Source organism: Gossypium hirsutum, chromosome D02 (assembly GCF_007990345.1).
Source record: "Gossypium hirsutum isolate 1008001.06 chromosome D02, Gossypium_hirsutum_v2.1, whole genome shotgun sequence".
Taxonomy (NCBI): domain Eukaryota; kingdom Viridiplantae; phylum Streptophyta; class Magnoliopsida; order Malvales; family Malvaceae; genus Gossypium; species Gossypium hirsutum.
The window spans coordinates 6,560,016-6,576,166 of record NC_053438.1 but is presented as its reverse complement, the minus strand read 5'-3'; the positions used below and the strand labels follow the sequence as shown (position 1 = coordinate 6,576,166).

At 31.2% G+C, this 16,151-nt stretch overlaps 1 protein-coding gene across 1 annotated transcript; it reads left to right on the top strand.

Annotated features, from left to right (window-relative positions):
- Positions 1-5,706: 5,706 nt before the first annotated feature.
- Positions 5,707-9,977, top strand: LOC107932146 (uncharacterized). The gene is made up of 2 exons (XM_016864096.2): positions 5,707-5,883; positions 6,749-9,977. The coding sequence occupies exon 2, from the start codon at positions 6,923-6,925 to the stop codon at positions 9,719-9,721; it is 2,799 nt and encodes a 932-aa protein (XP_016719585.2). The 5' UTR covers positions 5,707-5,883; positions 6,749-6,922; the 3' UTR covers positions 9,722-9,977.
- The last annotated feature ends 6,174 nt before the right edge of the window (positions 9,978-16,151 follow it).

Sequence of the window (16,151 nt, the reverse complement as noted above, 5' to 3'; positions counted from 1 at the left end):
GATGAAGAGAGAGAAAGAAAAAAAAAGAAGAAGGAACTGTGAAATGAGCGGGAAATTAATTTAAATTGAAAATCAAAAGAACGAAAAAAAGTTATGTAAATGTCGGGCTTACGTGGCGGATCAAATCGAAATCACGTGATTTAAACGTGACAAGCGTTGTGCTAAGTGTGTCTTAAACTAAATTCAGGGATAAAAGCAACATTTACCCCTAAACTTTGCAATTCTTTAATTTAGTTTTTGAATTTTTTTTTGTTCACATTAGTTCTGGAATTTTTTCCCATTTTGATTCAATGTGACGATGTAACACTCTCATATTATGTCTCGCTATCACAATGACTAAAATAGAAAAATTTTGTCAAATTCAATGATTAATGTGAATTAAAAAAATTTAAAGACCAAATTAAAAAATTATTAAATTTAAAATTTAAATGTTGTCTTATCCTAAATTTTAATCTTTAGACCATAATATTTAAGCCCAAACGTTCAAGTTCAACTTAAAGTTTCTTTAAATTAATATATGGATGAATTTTTTTTTATTTTTAATTTTTTTAGTAGAATAAATCACCTTTAAACGAATACATTAAGACAACACATTAACTCTTCATAGAATCAATATAATCCGTTTGAATTAAATTCTGCACTGAACATGAGGTTCTTCAAACAATTAAACTCTTGTGAAACATGTGACAGTAAACTTAATTATACAGTTCATGACTATATTCTAAACTTTCGAAATATTTTTAAAATTTGATGTTGGTAAGTTGATGATACGTATTAGAGTGCATATTATTAACAAAACTTTATTTTCAAATTAGTGGAGTTGAAAATTACTAGATAACAAAACTTTATTAAAAGAGTGAAGTAAGTAATTTAATTAATTTCAATAATAAATTTAAAAAAAAACTCCCCTAAAGGTTTAAACTTGGTGCACAAAGTTTTAAAATTTTAATTTATCAACCCACCCAAAACTTTATTAACAGGATTATTTATATTTTTATTACTTTATCGATAGTTATTAAATTTTGAAAAAAAAAGTAAAAAGTAAGTGTATCAAGTGATTATAAAATAAACCTAAAATATATCATAAGTTTATGTACTATTCAATTATGAAATTTAATTCTTATATTTTTATTTTAATAATTTAATTTCTATACTTTTTATATTTTAAAAATCAATTCTAATTATTAACATTATTAAGTTTATTATTGAAGGGAAAAAATATTCACTTAGTAATAATGTAACTAAAATAACATTATAATAAATCTGAATTTAATAAAATAATTTAAAAATATTAATATTAATTTAATATAAATTTTAAATTTTAAAAAGTATAAAGACATATGTCATTAACTTTAAACAAAAATAAAACAATGGCTAGAAATTGAAACACCCGTAAGAAAAAAAATTTAATTTATGATAAAATAAAAATAATAAAAAGTTGTTAATGCAATGTCGGCAGTGATTACAATGGTTGAGGGTACCTTAAACATTTAGGTTCTAAGTATTATCATGCATAAATAACATGTGTCGATTCACACACATAATATTTTAAGTTGAAATATTATTTATTATGGTTTAGGTTTAGATATATTTTAATTTTAATTAATTGTATTTTGTATTGAATTGGTTTTAATTAGAGTTGTACGTATATATCTAATATATATGCATATATACTAAAGTAATATAAAGACATAAATTTGGCAAATTGTATTTATTGGCATTGTTATATATTTGTCATTTGGCACCATAAAATTAAGACACTTGAAATCTAAATAAATAACTGGTAACTTCACATATTTACACTAATAAAAAACACATTATTTCTCCTATTTTAATCAATGGTCGAAGGTTCGATCATTATCTTAAGTATAGAGTAATTTTAAAACTTGTGGTCAGCATCTACCCCTTAATAGATTAGCGCAATAAAAATTGAAATTGCCTTAAATATTCAATTTTGATTTTTAATAATGATTATTACTTAGGAAAGGTGTTGTATAAAATATCAAATCTATGGTATTATTTAAAAGTACAAAAGGATATTATTGATGTAATAAGAACTAAAATTAAGGGTTATTTTGTTTATATGTAAGAAGTTTTACGGAAAAATATTTTCTGCATTTTCCCGTATTTTTTTCACAAAAAATAACTTGGTCAACGAAAAATGACTTACAGATCAACGTAAAATAAGTCATTTTTCCTGTAAAATAGCTTACTCTTTTGAAAAGTGTAAGTCATTTTCCGAAAAAGAGTTCCTCTATAATTAAATTTATTTTTATATCAAAATTAACTTAAATCAAGCTTAATATTATTATATTGATAATAAATTTTATTTTTATGTTTAAAATATTAAAATAATATATAATATTTTTCAATATCATTAAACATACATATTTAATTTAATTAGTTATATTTAGTCATGTAATAAATTTATTAATTTAATAAATTATTTAATGTTTCAATTTTGTTTTAATAGTAAAATTTAAAAATAATAATTTTAAATAATATTCATCACATATTATTGAAATTATTCAATATTACTATTTTAATAATAAATGTTTTGTAGTATAAATGTTAAAATATGTCATAAGTCCATGTATTTTTTAAAACTCTGTACTTTTATTTTTAATAATTTAGTCCATCTACTTTTCATATTTAAAAATTAAATCCACTTGTTGACATTGTTATATATATTTTTTTGATAATTTTGTTGATGTCATGTTTTTAAATAAAAAATACTCACTTGGTAGTCACGTAACTAAAAAATGATGTTGTGATGAAATTGAATATAACAAAATATTTTTAATATATTAAAAAAAATATAAAATATAAATTTATAGATAGAAAATAAACTCAAATAAATAAAGAAAATATAAGAAAATATCAAATGTATGCTTGTTTTTTGAAAACAACTTTTATGAAACATTTTTAAAAAATTTGTCAAACAATAGAAAATATTTTACACAAATTCATCCAAATACCAAAAAATATAAATTTTCCAAAATCATTTTTTGAAAGTCATTTTCCACAAAATTTACATTGAATATACAAATTTAATATAATTTTAGGATTTGAAATCAGTCAAACCATTCCTGTATACACATTAAATTTATTATGTTCGTCATATTTTAGAAAAATACGTGGAAGAAGATGTTAATATTAACGATTCATGTTCAATTTGAATCTCTATCAACAAATTTCAACTTCATTTAAATATTTTAAAACTGGAATAGATGTTTACCCATTATTTTAAATAATTTAATATATCTGTTTCTACTTATTTCAACGCAATTTAGTGTAAATAACGTGAGATGGTACAATTAGGTTCAGTAATAGAAACTTCAGCTTTTTCAAATTTTATATTGTAACCAAAATTCATAATTTAATTTAAGTCCGTGCATCACACGAGATATACAAATTGGTTAGCATTATAAAAAAAGTGAAAATCTATACAAAAATATGTATTTAAAAAATAAAATAAAATTTTAGTTAAAACGGTAAAATTGAGGTTTTGAGATTATGGTGGCTTAAATTTGAAGTCCCAATATGCAATTTTCTAGATTTATTTTAGGTTGCTCTTAACAATTCTATATTAGAAAAACACCCTAATCGTATCTCTATTATTTTCTAAAAAATAAGATTTGCTTAATTTTTTAAGTGAATTTATGTCTCATTAACTACTAACACTAATTTAATAAAAGATTACAAATAAATATAGATATCCACAACGAGTAAGAAGTGAAAAAAAGAGAGGACAAAAATACATGAAACGTGGATAGTTTTATAATTTGTAAAATATGAAATTATTAACAAAATATTTGAAATTTCATGCTAATATATTATTTTATTTTATTTTATTTTATACAAAACAAACAAAGGTTTTCTTTATTTTAATTATCAAATATCACTTATAATCTCAAACACAAGTAACCACTTTACAATAATATAGATAAACATCTGAAGCCATCATCTGATAAGTATTGTCATCTGAATCGAACTATACCGACTGGACTAAAAATCGGTTTAGAGAAAGGTATTAGATTGGTTAACTTAAAAATCGACACCAACTAGATGAATCGAACTAAAATTTGATTGAATAGAGTATTTAATTGGTTGAATCTATTTTTAAAATATTTTTTAATAATTTATTTAGCCGAATTGAATGAACTACCGAACTGGACAAATTAGTTGGATTGTTAAATCGATAAATTGATCAGTTCAATCATTGGTTCGATTTTGAAAAACTTACCAACAAATAGTTGGAAGAGGTGAAATTGGACTTCCTCCCCCAAGCATTTGGATGAGATTTTAATCCTGAAATCATAATTGTTGACAGAACTTTATTTGAATATCATTCCGACCCGAATACAACTAGACTCAAACCATAAAACGAACAACAACATGTGCCAAATATATATGTATATATAAGCACAATATTCTTCTTCCCTTTTTCCACAACTGTCCTTAATTTGGTTGCTATTGTCACAATTACTCCACTTACCCCCCAATTGATTATCTTTTGTCACAATTGCCCTCAATTAATTAAGTCTTTACCAAATTACCCTCAATTATTTCCCCTTCTTTTATTTTCTAAATTACCCCTTCGTTTGCTCTTATTTTCTAAATTACTTCTTTCACATATAAATTTTAAGATACGTATAAGATGTGACAGAAATACAATTTGTATTTCTTCGGATTATGATGAATTTAGAAATTAAAACAAATACCTTCAGGAAAAAAAACCCTAAACTAAATTCTAGTTATATTGTCAACTAGTTATTGATAATAGTGGTAAATGAATTGCATTTCTAAGTTAAACCAATAAACAATACCTTCCCCTTATCTAGAGGTGCCAATTGGACAGGTCTAAATCAGGTTGTTTCGGGTTTAAATTTTTTCAGATTTAGATCTATTTAGGTACAATTTTTTTTCTAGTTCAAGTTATTTTGAGTTTGATCTCGAATTTAGTTTAAGTTTATTTTATATTAATATATAAATATTTATTAGATCTAAAACATCTAAATTAGAGAATAAATAATCCCGTATAAATTTATATTACAATAATTAGAAGCCAAATGCAATAACAAATAATTAAAGAAAACAACTTGAAAATTAAGTACTAATATCACAAACTTTTTTGTTTGTGTGATGTGTGGTAATCTCATTTTCAAGAAAAATATTTGAATAACATTAATAACTGATTTTTTTTATAAAAATATTTAATCATAGTTGGATTATTTTTTAATTATTAAAATTGGATTCCGGCCTAGATCAATCTCAAGTTTAAGTTTTTTTTAAGTTTGAATTTTTTACTTTTTAATTAAATCGAGTTTAAATAAATTTAGGTTCAAGTGCTAAGACTCAAACTCATTTTGCCACCTCTACCCTTGCCCCTAATAATTTTTTTTTCCTATTCATGATCTAATGAAGTTAAATAGTTAAACGTTGATTAAGTCGATTAAGACCTAAATTGACAAGTTAACTTGGTTACGTCTATTAAGACCTAATTCGGCCAATTAACTGATTTAAGTATCAACTTTTCGATTTTTTTAGTTAAATCGACCGAATTAACCGATTGCTCTCTCTTAATTCGATCGATACAAAGAACAATCCTAATACTGAAAATTTTTGAAAATACAAGGGCATTTTAGTAATTCACATCCCAAAAATGCCCCTGAAGTTGACCAGAATCACAATTATGTCCAGATTTGAAACACAAAAACAGTGGCAATTGAGAAATTAAGTCATACTCAGATACTTTGTGTTCTTCCCCAAATCCGTAGTCCCCTCCCCGGTTCCTGTCCCGCTCTCAAAGCCCTAAATTTTTTTCCTTTTTTTTTTGTTGTTGAGACTTTTCTCTCTTCCCTTTTGGAATTCTTAAAACAGGCAAGTTCCCTTTCCCTGCTTCTTCACTTCATCGGTTTTTCAAGTTTTAGGGTTTGTGTTTTTTTTGAAAAAAACTTGACTTACGTTATTCTGCGTTTTGCGTCACCGAAATGTTGATACGTTTTCTTGGTCGTTTATGTTTGTTAGTGGGTCTTATGGATTTGGTTTATTTTTGTTTTCATAAACGTTGGTTCTTTTCTGGGGGGTAGAATTTAGGATTTAATTTGGGTTTTAGGTTTACATTCCTGTTTAGTTGTTTTACGGGTTTGAAATTTCTTAACAACTAGGGTTTTAGGTTTTAATGCGAGAAAGATAGAGGGAATTTATTTGGTTTTCTCTCATCATGGTAACAATGTCAAAGGAAATGATTAGTTTATGACTCGTATGGATATGCATGGTTTTGTAATTTTCGTTTTGTCATTGAATTATTCTTATTCTTTGGTGTGTTCCATGGACTATGGTCTCGGTTTGGTTTTTTTTTTTTAAGTTTCAATGTGATGATATTTTCGAGATATTTAGTTATAATTTCCGGCATGAAATTTGGTTTGGTTGGTTTTTGTTAATGACAATTATAAAGACTTATTTCTTTGAAGCCTTTAATTGAAAAAGTTGAACATTTAATTACTTATACTGTGGTATTATCTTTTAAATTCATGTCAGAGAGTGCTACAAGTACATTGTTTTTTTTACCCCTTTTAGTTTATGCTTAATTTTTCGTAGAGACTTTACACGACCGAATTCATGCACGCAAATAAAATTTTCTATGTTAAATGTGACATTGGTAATGATATATAAGATTTTGATTTCGTGGGATTCCTGGCTTTGTCAATTTGGGTTCTTAATTGCTGTAAATAAACTATTACAGGGCCCATGAGGAGGTGGGAGATGAGTTTCTTGTCCGATGGATGAGAGATCATCCATCTCGGAGGACAAGTACTGGATTCTGTTGTAATTTAATTAAACTAGCTTATCAAAGCAAACGTTAGTACTTTTGTGTCTGAAGCGTATTCAACCATCTCCAGTCTGGATTTTATTGGTGATGGAATGCAACAAGGAAGAGGCCCTAAGGGCCAAAGGCATCGCGGAGAAGAAGATGCAGAATCAGGATTTTTCAGGGGCTCTTAAAGTTGCAATCAAGGCCCAACAACTTTTCCAGGAGCTGGAGAATATTTCTCAAATGATAATGGTGTGTGATGTACATTGTGCTGCTGAGAAACCATTGTTTGGTAATGAGAAGGACTGGTATGCCATACTTAAGGTTGAGCCGACAGCTGATGAGGCTACAATCAAGAAGCAGTATAGAAAATTTGCCCTGCAACTTCACCCGGATAAGAATAAGTTTCCTGGTGCTGAAGCTGCTTTTAAGTTGATTGGGGATGCTCAAAGGACTCTTTTGGATCAAGGCAAAAGATCTGCACATGACATGAAACGCAGAGTGACTGTTAATAGACCGGCTGCAGCAGCAGCATGTCGTCCCCCGCAGAATCCAAGTTGGCACCCATACCCGGCTGCTCAAAATAATTTCCATACCAACTTTTCTGGAATGAATTCTCAACAGCAGCGACAACCAACTCAAGCAGGGGTCTCTAATGGCCAGCGCACTTTCTGGACCAAGTGTCCGTACTGTACAGTTAGGTACCAGTATTATACAGAAGTACTTAACAGATCTCTTCGTTGTCAAGCTTGCCACAAGAACTTCGTTGCGTATGATTCAGGTGCAGTCCCGCAGGCGAGTAACGTGACTCAGTCAAATTTACCTCGACAAGGAGTTGCGCATAATCAGAATGCTTCCAGAGTTGATCCAGGAACTCAGAGGAAGTTTAATTCTGAGAGTGTTTTTACATCCTTTACTCCTAAGGCAGCTGGTACTTCAGATGCCAGAACTGAAAAAGTGAACGGGAAAAGAGGAAGGAAGCAAACTGTTGAATCCAGTGAAAGCTGTGACAGTGAAAGCAGCCTTGAGTCTGAGGAGGATGAGGTGATTGATGGCAATGGTGAAGTTTTATCTAAAAAGAAGTTTGATTCTCAAGGAGAGCAGAATGTGCGGAGATCTGAGAGGCGTAAGCAACATGTTTCTTACAAGGAAAATTTAAGTGATGATGAGGACACGGTAAATCCTCCTAAAAGGGCCAAGGGAAGTGAATTGCCCTCTGAAACTGAAGAAACAGGTAATGAAGATGAAGCGAAGAACCACAAAGTGGGTAAACGTTTTGAGGCAAGCCAATCCAATGGTAAGAAGGAAAGTGGGAAAGGAGATGATCTTAAGAAAACTAGGGAAGCTTCTGCTGATGGTGTTAAGGGAAATTCAAACCCCACCATTGATGATCCTGTGTCGGATACAAGTTGCAAAGAAACAAAAGAGTCGGAGGTTTTTGCATACCCTGATCCTGAGTTTAATGACTTCGACAAAGAGAAGAAAGAAGGGTGTTTTGCAGTGGGGCAGATTTGGGCATTGTACGATACACAGGATGCCATGCCTAGATTCTATGCTCGGATCAGAAAAGTCTTCTACTCTGGGTTCAAGGTGAGGATCACGTGGCTAGAACCAGATCCAGATGATGAGAATGCAGTACGATGGGTTAGTGAAGGTTTACCTGTTTCTTGTGGTAGGTTCAAGCATGGGGAGCCTGAGAGCATTGAAGATCGTCTTATGTTTTCCCATTTGATAAGTTGGGAAAAAGGACCATATAGAGATACCTATAAGATATATCCAAGAAAAGGAGAGGTTTGGGCCCTTTTTAAGAACTGGAATGTCAACTGGAAGTCGAGGACCGAGAAACATGGATATGAATTTGTTGAGATCTTATCAGAGAATGGTGAAGGTGTAGGTATACATGTTGCTTACTTGACTAAGGTCAAAGGCTTTGTGAGTGTCTTCTGTCCAATGAGTAAGGATGGAGTTAATACAATTCTAATTCCGCCCAATGAACTACTCAGGTTTTCTCACAAGGTTCCATCCTTTGTGCTGACCAGTAAAGAGAGAAAGGGGGTGCCAAAAGGTTCTTTTGAACTTGATCCAGCTTCTTTACCTGAAGAAGTTTTTGTTCCCAAGGGCTTGAAGGAGGAAGGTGATGGCAGAGATCCTAGTGTTTCAGAAATGGAGGATCCAATGGCAGGATCAAATGATCCTGATCCTTCAACTTCGGCTCCAAAATCCTTTGAAATTCCAGAATCAGAATTCTACGATTTCGACGCTGACAAAACCGAGGAGAAGTTCCGTGTTGGTCAGATCTGGGCACTGTATGGTGATGAGGATGGCTTGCCAAAGTATTATGGTGAGATGAAGAAAGTCGAGTCCTCCCCTGTTTTCAAAGTACATGTGAGATGGCTTTTTTCTTGCCCATTAGAAACCACGACTCAGTGGCAAGATTCAGACATGCCAACTTGTTGCGGGAGATTCGGGATTAGAAGGGGTTCCCAGACCTACACCTCCACTGATTCCTTTTCTCATTTGTTAAAAGCCGAGCCTACAGATACGAAGGGCAAATACAACATCATACCTAGAAAAGGTGAGGTATGGGGATTGTATCGGAACTGGACCCCCAATATCAAATGTTCCGACTTGGAGAACTGGGAATATGACATAGTGCAGGTTTTGGAGGAAACTTATTTCCTCATCAAGGTTGTAGTTTTAGATCGCGTCGAAGGCTTCAATTCTGTTTTCAAGCCCCGAGTAAAAGGAGGATCAAATGTTACAATCGAAATCCCTCGGGTGGATCAGATTCGGTTCTCTCATCAGATTCCGTATTTCCAGCTAACTCATGAGAGAAAGGGCAGCCTAAGAGGATGTTTGGAGCTAGATCCTGCAGCACTGCCACCACATTATTTTTCGTTCTAGCATTTTGAGTAGCAAGATTATTAAGTTTAATGCCGTCGGTTTTTGTTCCTTACATTTTATATGTGTACTTTACATGATGATGATAATGCTTTTTCAGGACAGTGGTTCTAAAACAGGACAAGTTTGGTTAATGTCTTTTAACTACTTTAGGTGTAACTGGATGCTTATGTTCTTTAATCTCATTGAATCTTGTTTTTGCTATACCAGAAAATGTAACATCAAATATGATCTGGTAATTGCAGATCAGTTGCTTTTATGTCCAGTTACTGTTTGAACATTTTTCAGTGTTGAAATTGAACTGGTGTATTGGATTGAATTGGAAATCCATGATTTAACTAGCTTGGTAGCATGAAATGATAAAAGTATAGTTGAATTTACGTTTAGTTTTGTATTAAAATGTAAAAACACAGGTTTTTTGTTAATTATTTATTATATTTAAACAAATTTAATATTAAAATTGTTTTTTAAAGCAAATAAGTTTAATCGATACAATAAAAACGATGTGTTTAATTAAAAGTAGTAGTTAAATTAATTTAATCAAATGATGTGTTTAATTATATTTTTACCACATGTCACGTTGTGTTGTGAAACGTGATGACTTTACTTAAAAAAAATCGGGGTGGTTAACTTTAATGATCAACAATTAAAGTTAACGGTTAAAGGGTTTTTTTTTTATGTATTTTATAATTTTTTTATAATATTTATAAAATTTTAAAATTTTTTATTCTTTTATGGTTTTTATAATTTTTAATAAATTTTTAATATTTTTTTAAATTTACTAATTTTTATAACTTTTATTTATTTTTATTTATTATAATTTTTTTGCCACCTGTCACGCTGTGGTTGTGACACGATATAACTTTAACTGAAAAAAATTAGGAACAGTTAACTTTAACGGTCAACTGTTAAAGTTAATGGTCAAATAACATTTTTGATGTATTTTAACAGTTCAAGTACCCGACTGAATGTAAAAAAAAAAAGAGCAATGGCTTAATTGTTCTTTTTTAAAAGTTTGAGGGTCTTTTTGATACATCTTGACAGTACAAGTACTCAACTAAGTGCAAAAGAAAGAATAAGCAAGAGTTTAGTTACCTTTTTTGAAAAAGTTTGCGGGTTTTTTTGATGCATTTTGAAATTTTAAGTACTCAATTGAGTGCAAAAAAAAAACAGGGGCTTAATTGCTATTTCTGAAAAAGTTTGAAGGTTTTTTTGATGCATTTTGAAAGTTCAAGTACCCAATTGAGTGCGAAGAAAAAAAGAGAAAGAAAAAGTAAGGGCTTAACTGTTTTTTAGGGCTTTTTACACCCTTAAACGTTTAAGTAAGTGTCATTTTAATTTGGATAATAAGCACTTATTTTTTTGTATAATGTTTTCGTTTTAAATATGACGAATTAAAGCCATCATCTATTATGACGGTCAAATTTGCGACATCGATATTGGATTCGATTTTGTACCAGCCTAATCTATAGAATTGACATTCAACCGGAGCATAAAATTGAACGAGCTTCAGTCAATAATTAAAAGGAAAGTGTTGACTTCAAACTGGAGGAGAATCACGAGCTTGAAATATAGATATCTAATGTCACTAAACCCTATTAGATATCATATATTTGAGGTCAAGGGCGACATGGATGTCGAGGTGAAGCTCAATAGGCATTGCTTTAGTGAAAATGTTATACTAGAGTTATATGTCCACTTTGTCGATGTTGAGGAAAGTGGTCCGAGTTCAACAACAGTTCTAGTATATTTATTTTGGGAACAAGAAGTAGAAAGTTGAACCACACAGTTGTGCAATGGTTTCATAGTGTTGTTACAAAGCTCCTATCAAGAAATAGCAGAATCATCAATGGGAAGACATTCATTAGTTTCAGCCCTCGATTTCAACTTTGGCGTACAGTCGGGGTTAGTTGGTAACCCGAACTTGGAAACCTGACATGAGATTCTGTGAGTGCTTTTGATTTCAACTTCCGAATGCTGATGTTCTATGTTAGAAACACTTATGCGGGTATGCCATCAAGTTACACTAGTGGACAATCTGCAAGTAGTGTTGGTTTTAACATAAGGTTTACAAGAACAAATTATATACTCCCTACAACCTACACCGGTGAAGGGACATGCAATTGGATTGATAACGAAAAGGGACCTAAGAACGAAGAGAACGAATATAGAGTTGAGAATGAAAAGGGATTTGAAACCAATGATGATTCAATCCGAGAGTCAGGGCTGGATAGTTTGGAAATTGCCTTATTTTCTGAACCAGAGGCTATTCCTACTTAAGCAGAAGGGAGTGGTTTTGACTGTGAAGGTTCAAACAAGGTTGGAAGAACTCGTCCAGATTTTACAACATATACACCTCCACCGCACATGCTTAATGTCGGCTTTGATGCTGAAGGTAGGTTAGAATTTCCAAAACTTCCTCATAGAAGAATGAGCCATGCGAGTTATTCTACAAATTTTGACAATTTACAAGTTGGAACGAAGTTTTCCTCCAAAGATGCTTTTGTTGTTGTAGTGAAATGGTATAGCATACAAACATGGGGTCAACTTCCATGTTATAAAATATTGAGTCAAAAAATATGAGGCCAAGTGATCAATGCATGACAGTAGATACCCATGAAAAATCATGACATCTCTGAAAAAGAAGACGTGGTTGTAGACAACAAAGAAATATAACGATCCACGTACTTGTGTTTACGTCATAAGATCATTTGAAATTGGATTCTAACCTGATCTCTGATATTGTCTTACGTATGGTGAAATACTTGTGTTGTTGCAAGTATGTCATAAAATCATTCGAAATTGGATTCTGACATGATTTTTGACATTATCTTACCTATGGTGAAAGCGAGTTTTAAGATTCCAGTGCCGATTTTGATTGCCAATATCCGTAGTTAATACGATTACACTGTATTGTACTACAATGCATGGGTTGTAAAACAGAAGACTATGAACATGATGCCTAAGGGGTGAGATAAATCATATAATGATTTGTGGAAATGATGTAAGGTACTGAATTAGTACGTACTAGGTACTGTCATTGATCTGCAAATGGAACCTGTGTATAATAACAGTCTAATGGCCCAAGGGAAAAATAATTTTCCATTGTTTTTTTTTCGACATTCAAGCAAGTAGAAAAATATTTGGATAGATAAAAGGCAACCACATTTGGTGTGAGGAAGTGATGAAAAATATTATAGAAATTGCAGAAAGAGCAAACTCTATATCTGTAATGTGTCACTCACGCCCAAATAAAATATTTCAGGTTACGAAGTTCCATAAACCCAGCAAAGTTTATTATTAGGGGATTGTACCATGTATACCTGAGACACATGACTTGTGATTATGGGATATTTCAAACACTTCGCTTTCCATACGCACATACAATTGTTGCATGCACTTTGACACATCTGGACTGCATGAGCTATGCTGATGAAGTGTACAAACTAAAATGCATATATAAGGTATGAAAATCTGAGTTTCCACCGGTCCCAAACGAAATTACGTGGCGGCCTACTTCGAGTATTTCATTCGAGTTGCTACTAGATATTGCGTTGTGTTGAAAGCCAAAAAATCAAACGAATTCTAGTCAAGTACGCAACAATATGGATATTCTGGAGAAGATAGACCAACGGAGGTTATGCGGTTATTGTAAGAACCCTAGGCATAGTAAGACAACATGTCTACACTTGAAGGGAACACTGAGAAGATGACCGAATTAAAAAATTTATTCATTTTTTATAGACATACGAAAACAAATAATTTGCTCATTTTTTCATTTTTGGGTAAATTATAAATAAGTATATTTTTAGTGTAAAAATACAATAGAATACAATATAAACAATTTTTAAATTTTTTTTCTTAAATTGTAAATAAATATATTATTGATTTAAAAAAAATAAACAAACACTTTTTTGATAAAATGTGAATTAGTATATTATGGATGGAAAATTTTAATACAAACTAAATGATGATTTACATGACAAAAATTTAAAATGATAAAATAATCTCTGTTGTTGGCCCAAATGTGTGCCATAAATCGGTGGATGTTGGTTACGAGGAGGATTTCGTCATGGTTGGAGTTTCAGCTCATCATTATCATCTTCACTTCCATCTCAATCTCTACCTTGATCTTCATATTCATCTCCAACACTGTCTTCATATTCATCTTGTTCTTTCATGCTAGGATGCATTTGCATCCTAGGTTCCCATCGTATATCGTTAGTGGTATTAATAAGGGTTACAAAGATGACCCACCTCTAAAGAACAGTGATATTGGGAGTGTTTGCGAATCGGCGGAGAAGTATATGGTGTTGAATAACCCAATTGTGGACAGAATGCTGGAATTGTATGCGATGGTGGATACATTGATGTTGTTGACGACAATGATGTGTAATATGCTCTTAGGGATGGAGGTGGTGCAAAAAATATTCCTAGAGAAGGTGTTCATACATGATATGATGGTGCATAATGTGGTGTTTGTATGAAAAATATGAGGTTAGTAAAAGCATCAGAAAAATATGAACCATATTGATCAGGAGGTAGTGTACCTATCTGTATAGTATTTGGGGTTAGAGTTGATGATGATGAAATCGACACATGTACTCTCGATTGTGGCCTCATGTGGGGTCGTGTTAGCCTTATACGATGAATTTGTCTACTCCTTTCTATTGGAAAAAATCCGGTTTGAAAATGATTTTCTTGTACAGCGAAAAATTAAAATTTTGAAAACCGACTCGATTTGTGATATTTATAGCAATAAACCTTGAACCGAAATCATATTTGTGTTTTCAGATAAGCGGATTCTTAATGTTTTTTGACTTTCAACAAAATAATTTTCTCCGTTATTCTCGTACCACAAGCTAGTTTGAGTGTGGACTCGAACCAATCAAATTAAAACACAGAACTAAAAAAAAATTTCTTTACTTTTAGGGTGAAAATGAAAAATCTCTCTTCAAAATAGAAATAGACAAAATTGTTATCCCAGAAATATATATAATAGTTGAGAATAAATTCTCTCTATTTTTCAGTAGAGTAACAATATTTTCAAGTTATGTCAATAGCTCTACCGTTGTCATCTATTTATAAGGAGAGAAGGTAAAATCATTGTTGAACTGTAGATGATTATTTCAAATAGAAAAACAACTTCCTAGTCCAACTAGGAGAGGGAGGGGCTAATAGGGTGTGCTTTCCCTTATATGTATTATGATTGGGATTCAGACCTCTCATTGTATTGAGTCCAATTATATGTGCTTTCTAGACTTTTAACTCAATACTTTATAATTTAATCTAACCCAATACATATTTTTCTATTTTCCAAAATAAACATTAATTTTCCAATTAAATAATTTTCTAATCCCAATTTTACCCTTGATAAAATTATGACAATGTCACCCCTAGTAAAATTTTTAATAATATATATTTAATATTTCACAACTCAACTTGTTTATTATGATTGAATAGTTTATTTTCATTTTTGAGTTCTAAACAACTCAAAAACATAAACTCATTCTATAAGTAATCCATGTACATTTGCAAATGAATCATTTCTCATTTCCATTTTGAGAAAACCAAATTCATTTCTAAATGATCCTATTTTTCATTTCGGAGAAAACCATAATCATTTCTGAATGTTTTCCATTTCTCCATTTCTATTCATCTTGTTTATTTAGATTTAAGCACACAATTCATTTCTAATTTCAACGAGCTACCGGAGGGATCGATTGGGCATATGCAATTAGGTCTCAAATGATTTATAAATGAATTCCGACTTTTCGCCTATTAATTATAAACTCATTTAGTCGCGAAGTCATTCCACTATAGTATCATGATTGAACTCCCCTTAACGACATACCATTACGAATGCATGAACTTAGTGCTCGTACAATATCATTGTCATAAGTGTGTTACCCTCATAGGATATCCTTAATCTCTTTGGGATAATATCCGCCATCCCAATATGATCCTATTTTATCTCATGGTAACAATTACATCTTCTTTAATGAAAAGTCAATCACTATTAAATAGTAATCAAGTTGATTATCACAAAGACGAATGACTCATGGCAACGTTTACTTTTCATCAACCATGTGATGCCTATGAAAGGATATCATTTACCCATGTCATTTACTGCAGAAATCATACACCTAACGCACCAAATTTCGGTTCCTTATCTTTTCGAGCTTAGACTTTTACTTACTTAAAAGTGTATGAGTCACACATACATAATCTACTATCCACTTAAGATTTAGGTATGCCACACTATGAACGTCACAAGTGAATAAATCCGTAAACGGATTCATGATCTATTCTTCTTGGGTCCAGTCCGATTTACTGTCAGTCCAATCAGTCACATCTGTTTTTATCTTCTGGGAGTTATTCGCTCTAATGATCAAAACAAGATATTTCCCCAATTGGATTTGATAGACGACAT

Excerpts from the sequence above, each read along its gene's own strand:
- LOC107932146 (XM_016864096.2), top strand. The coding sequence starts at position 6,923 with ATGGAATGCAACAAGGAAGAGGCCCTAAGGGCCAAAGGCATCGCGGAG.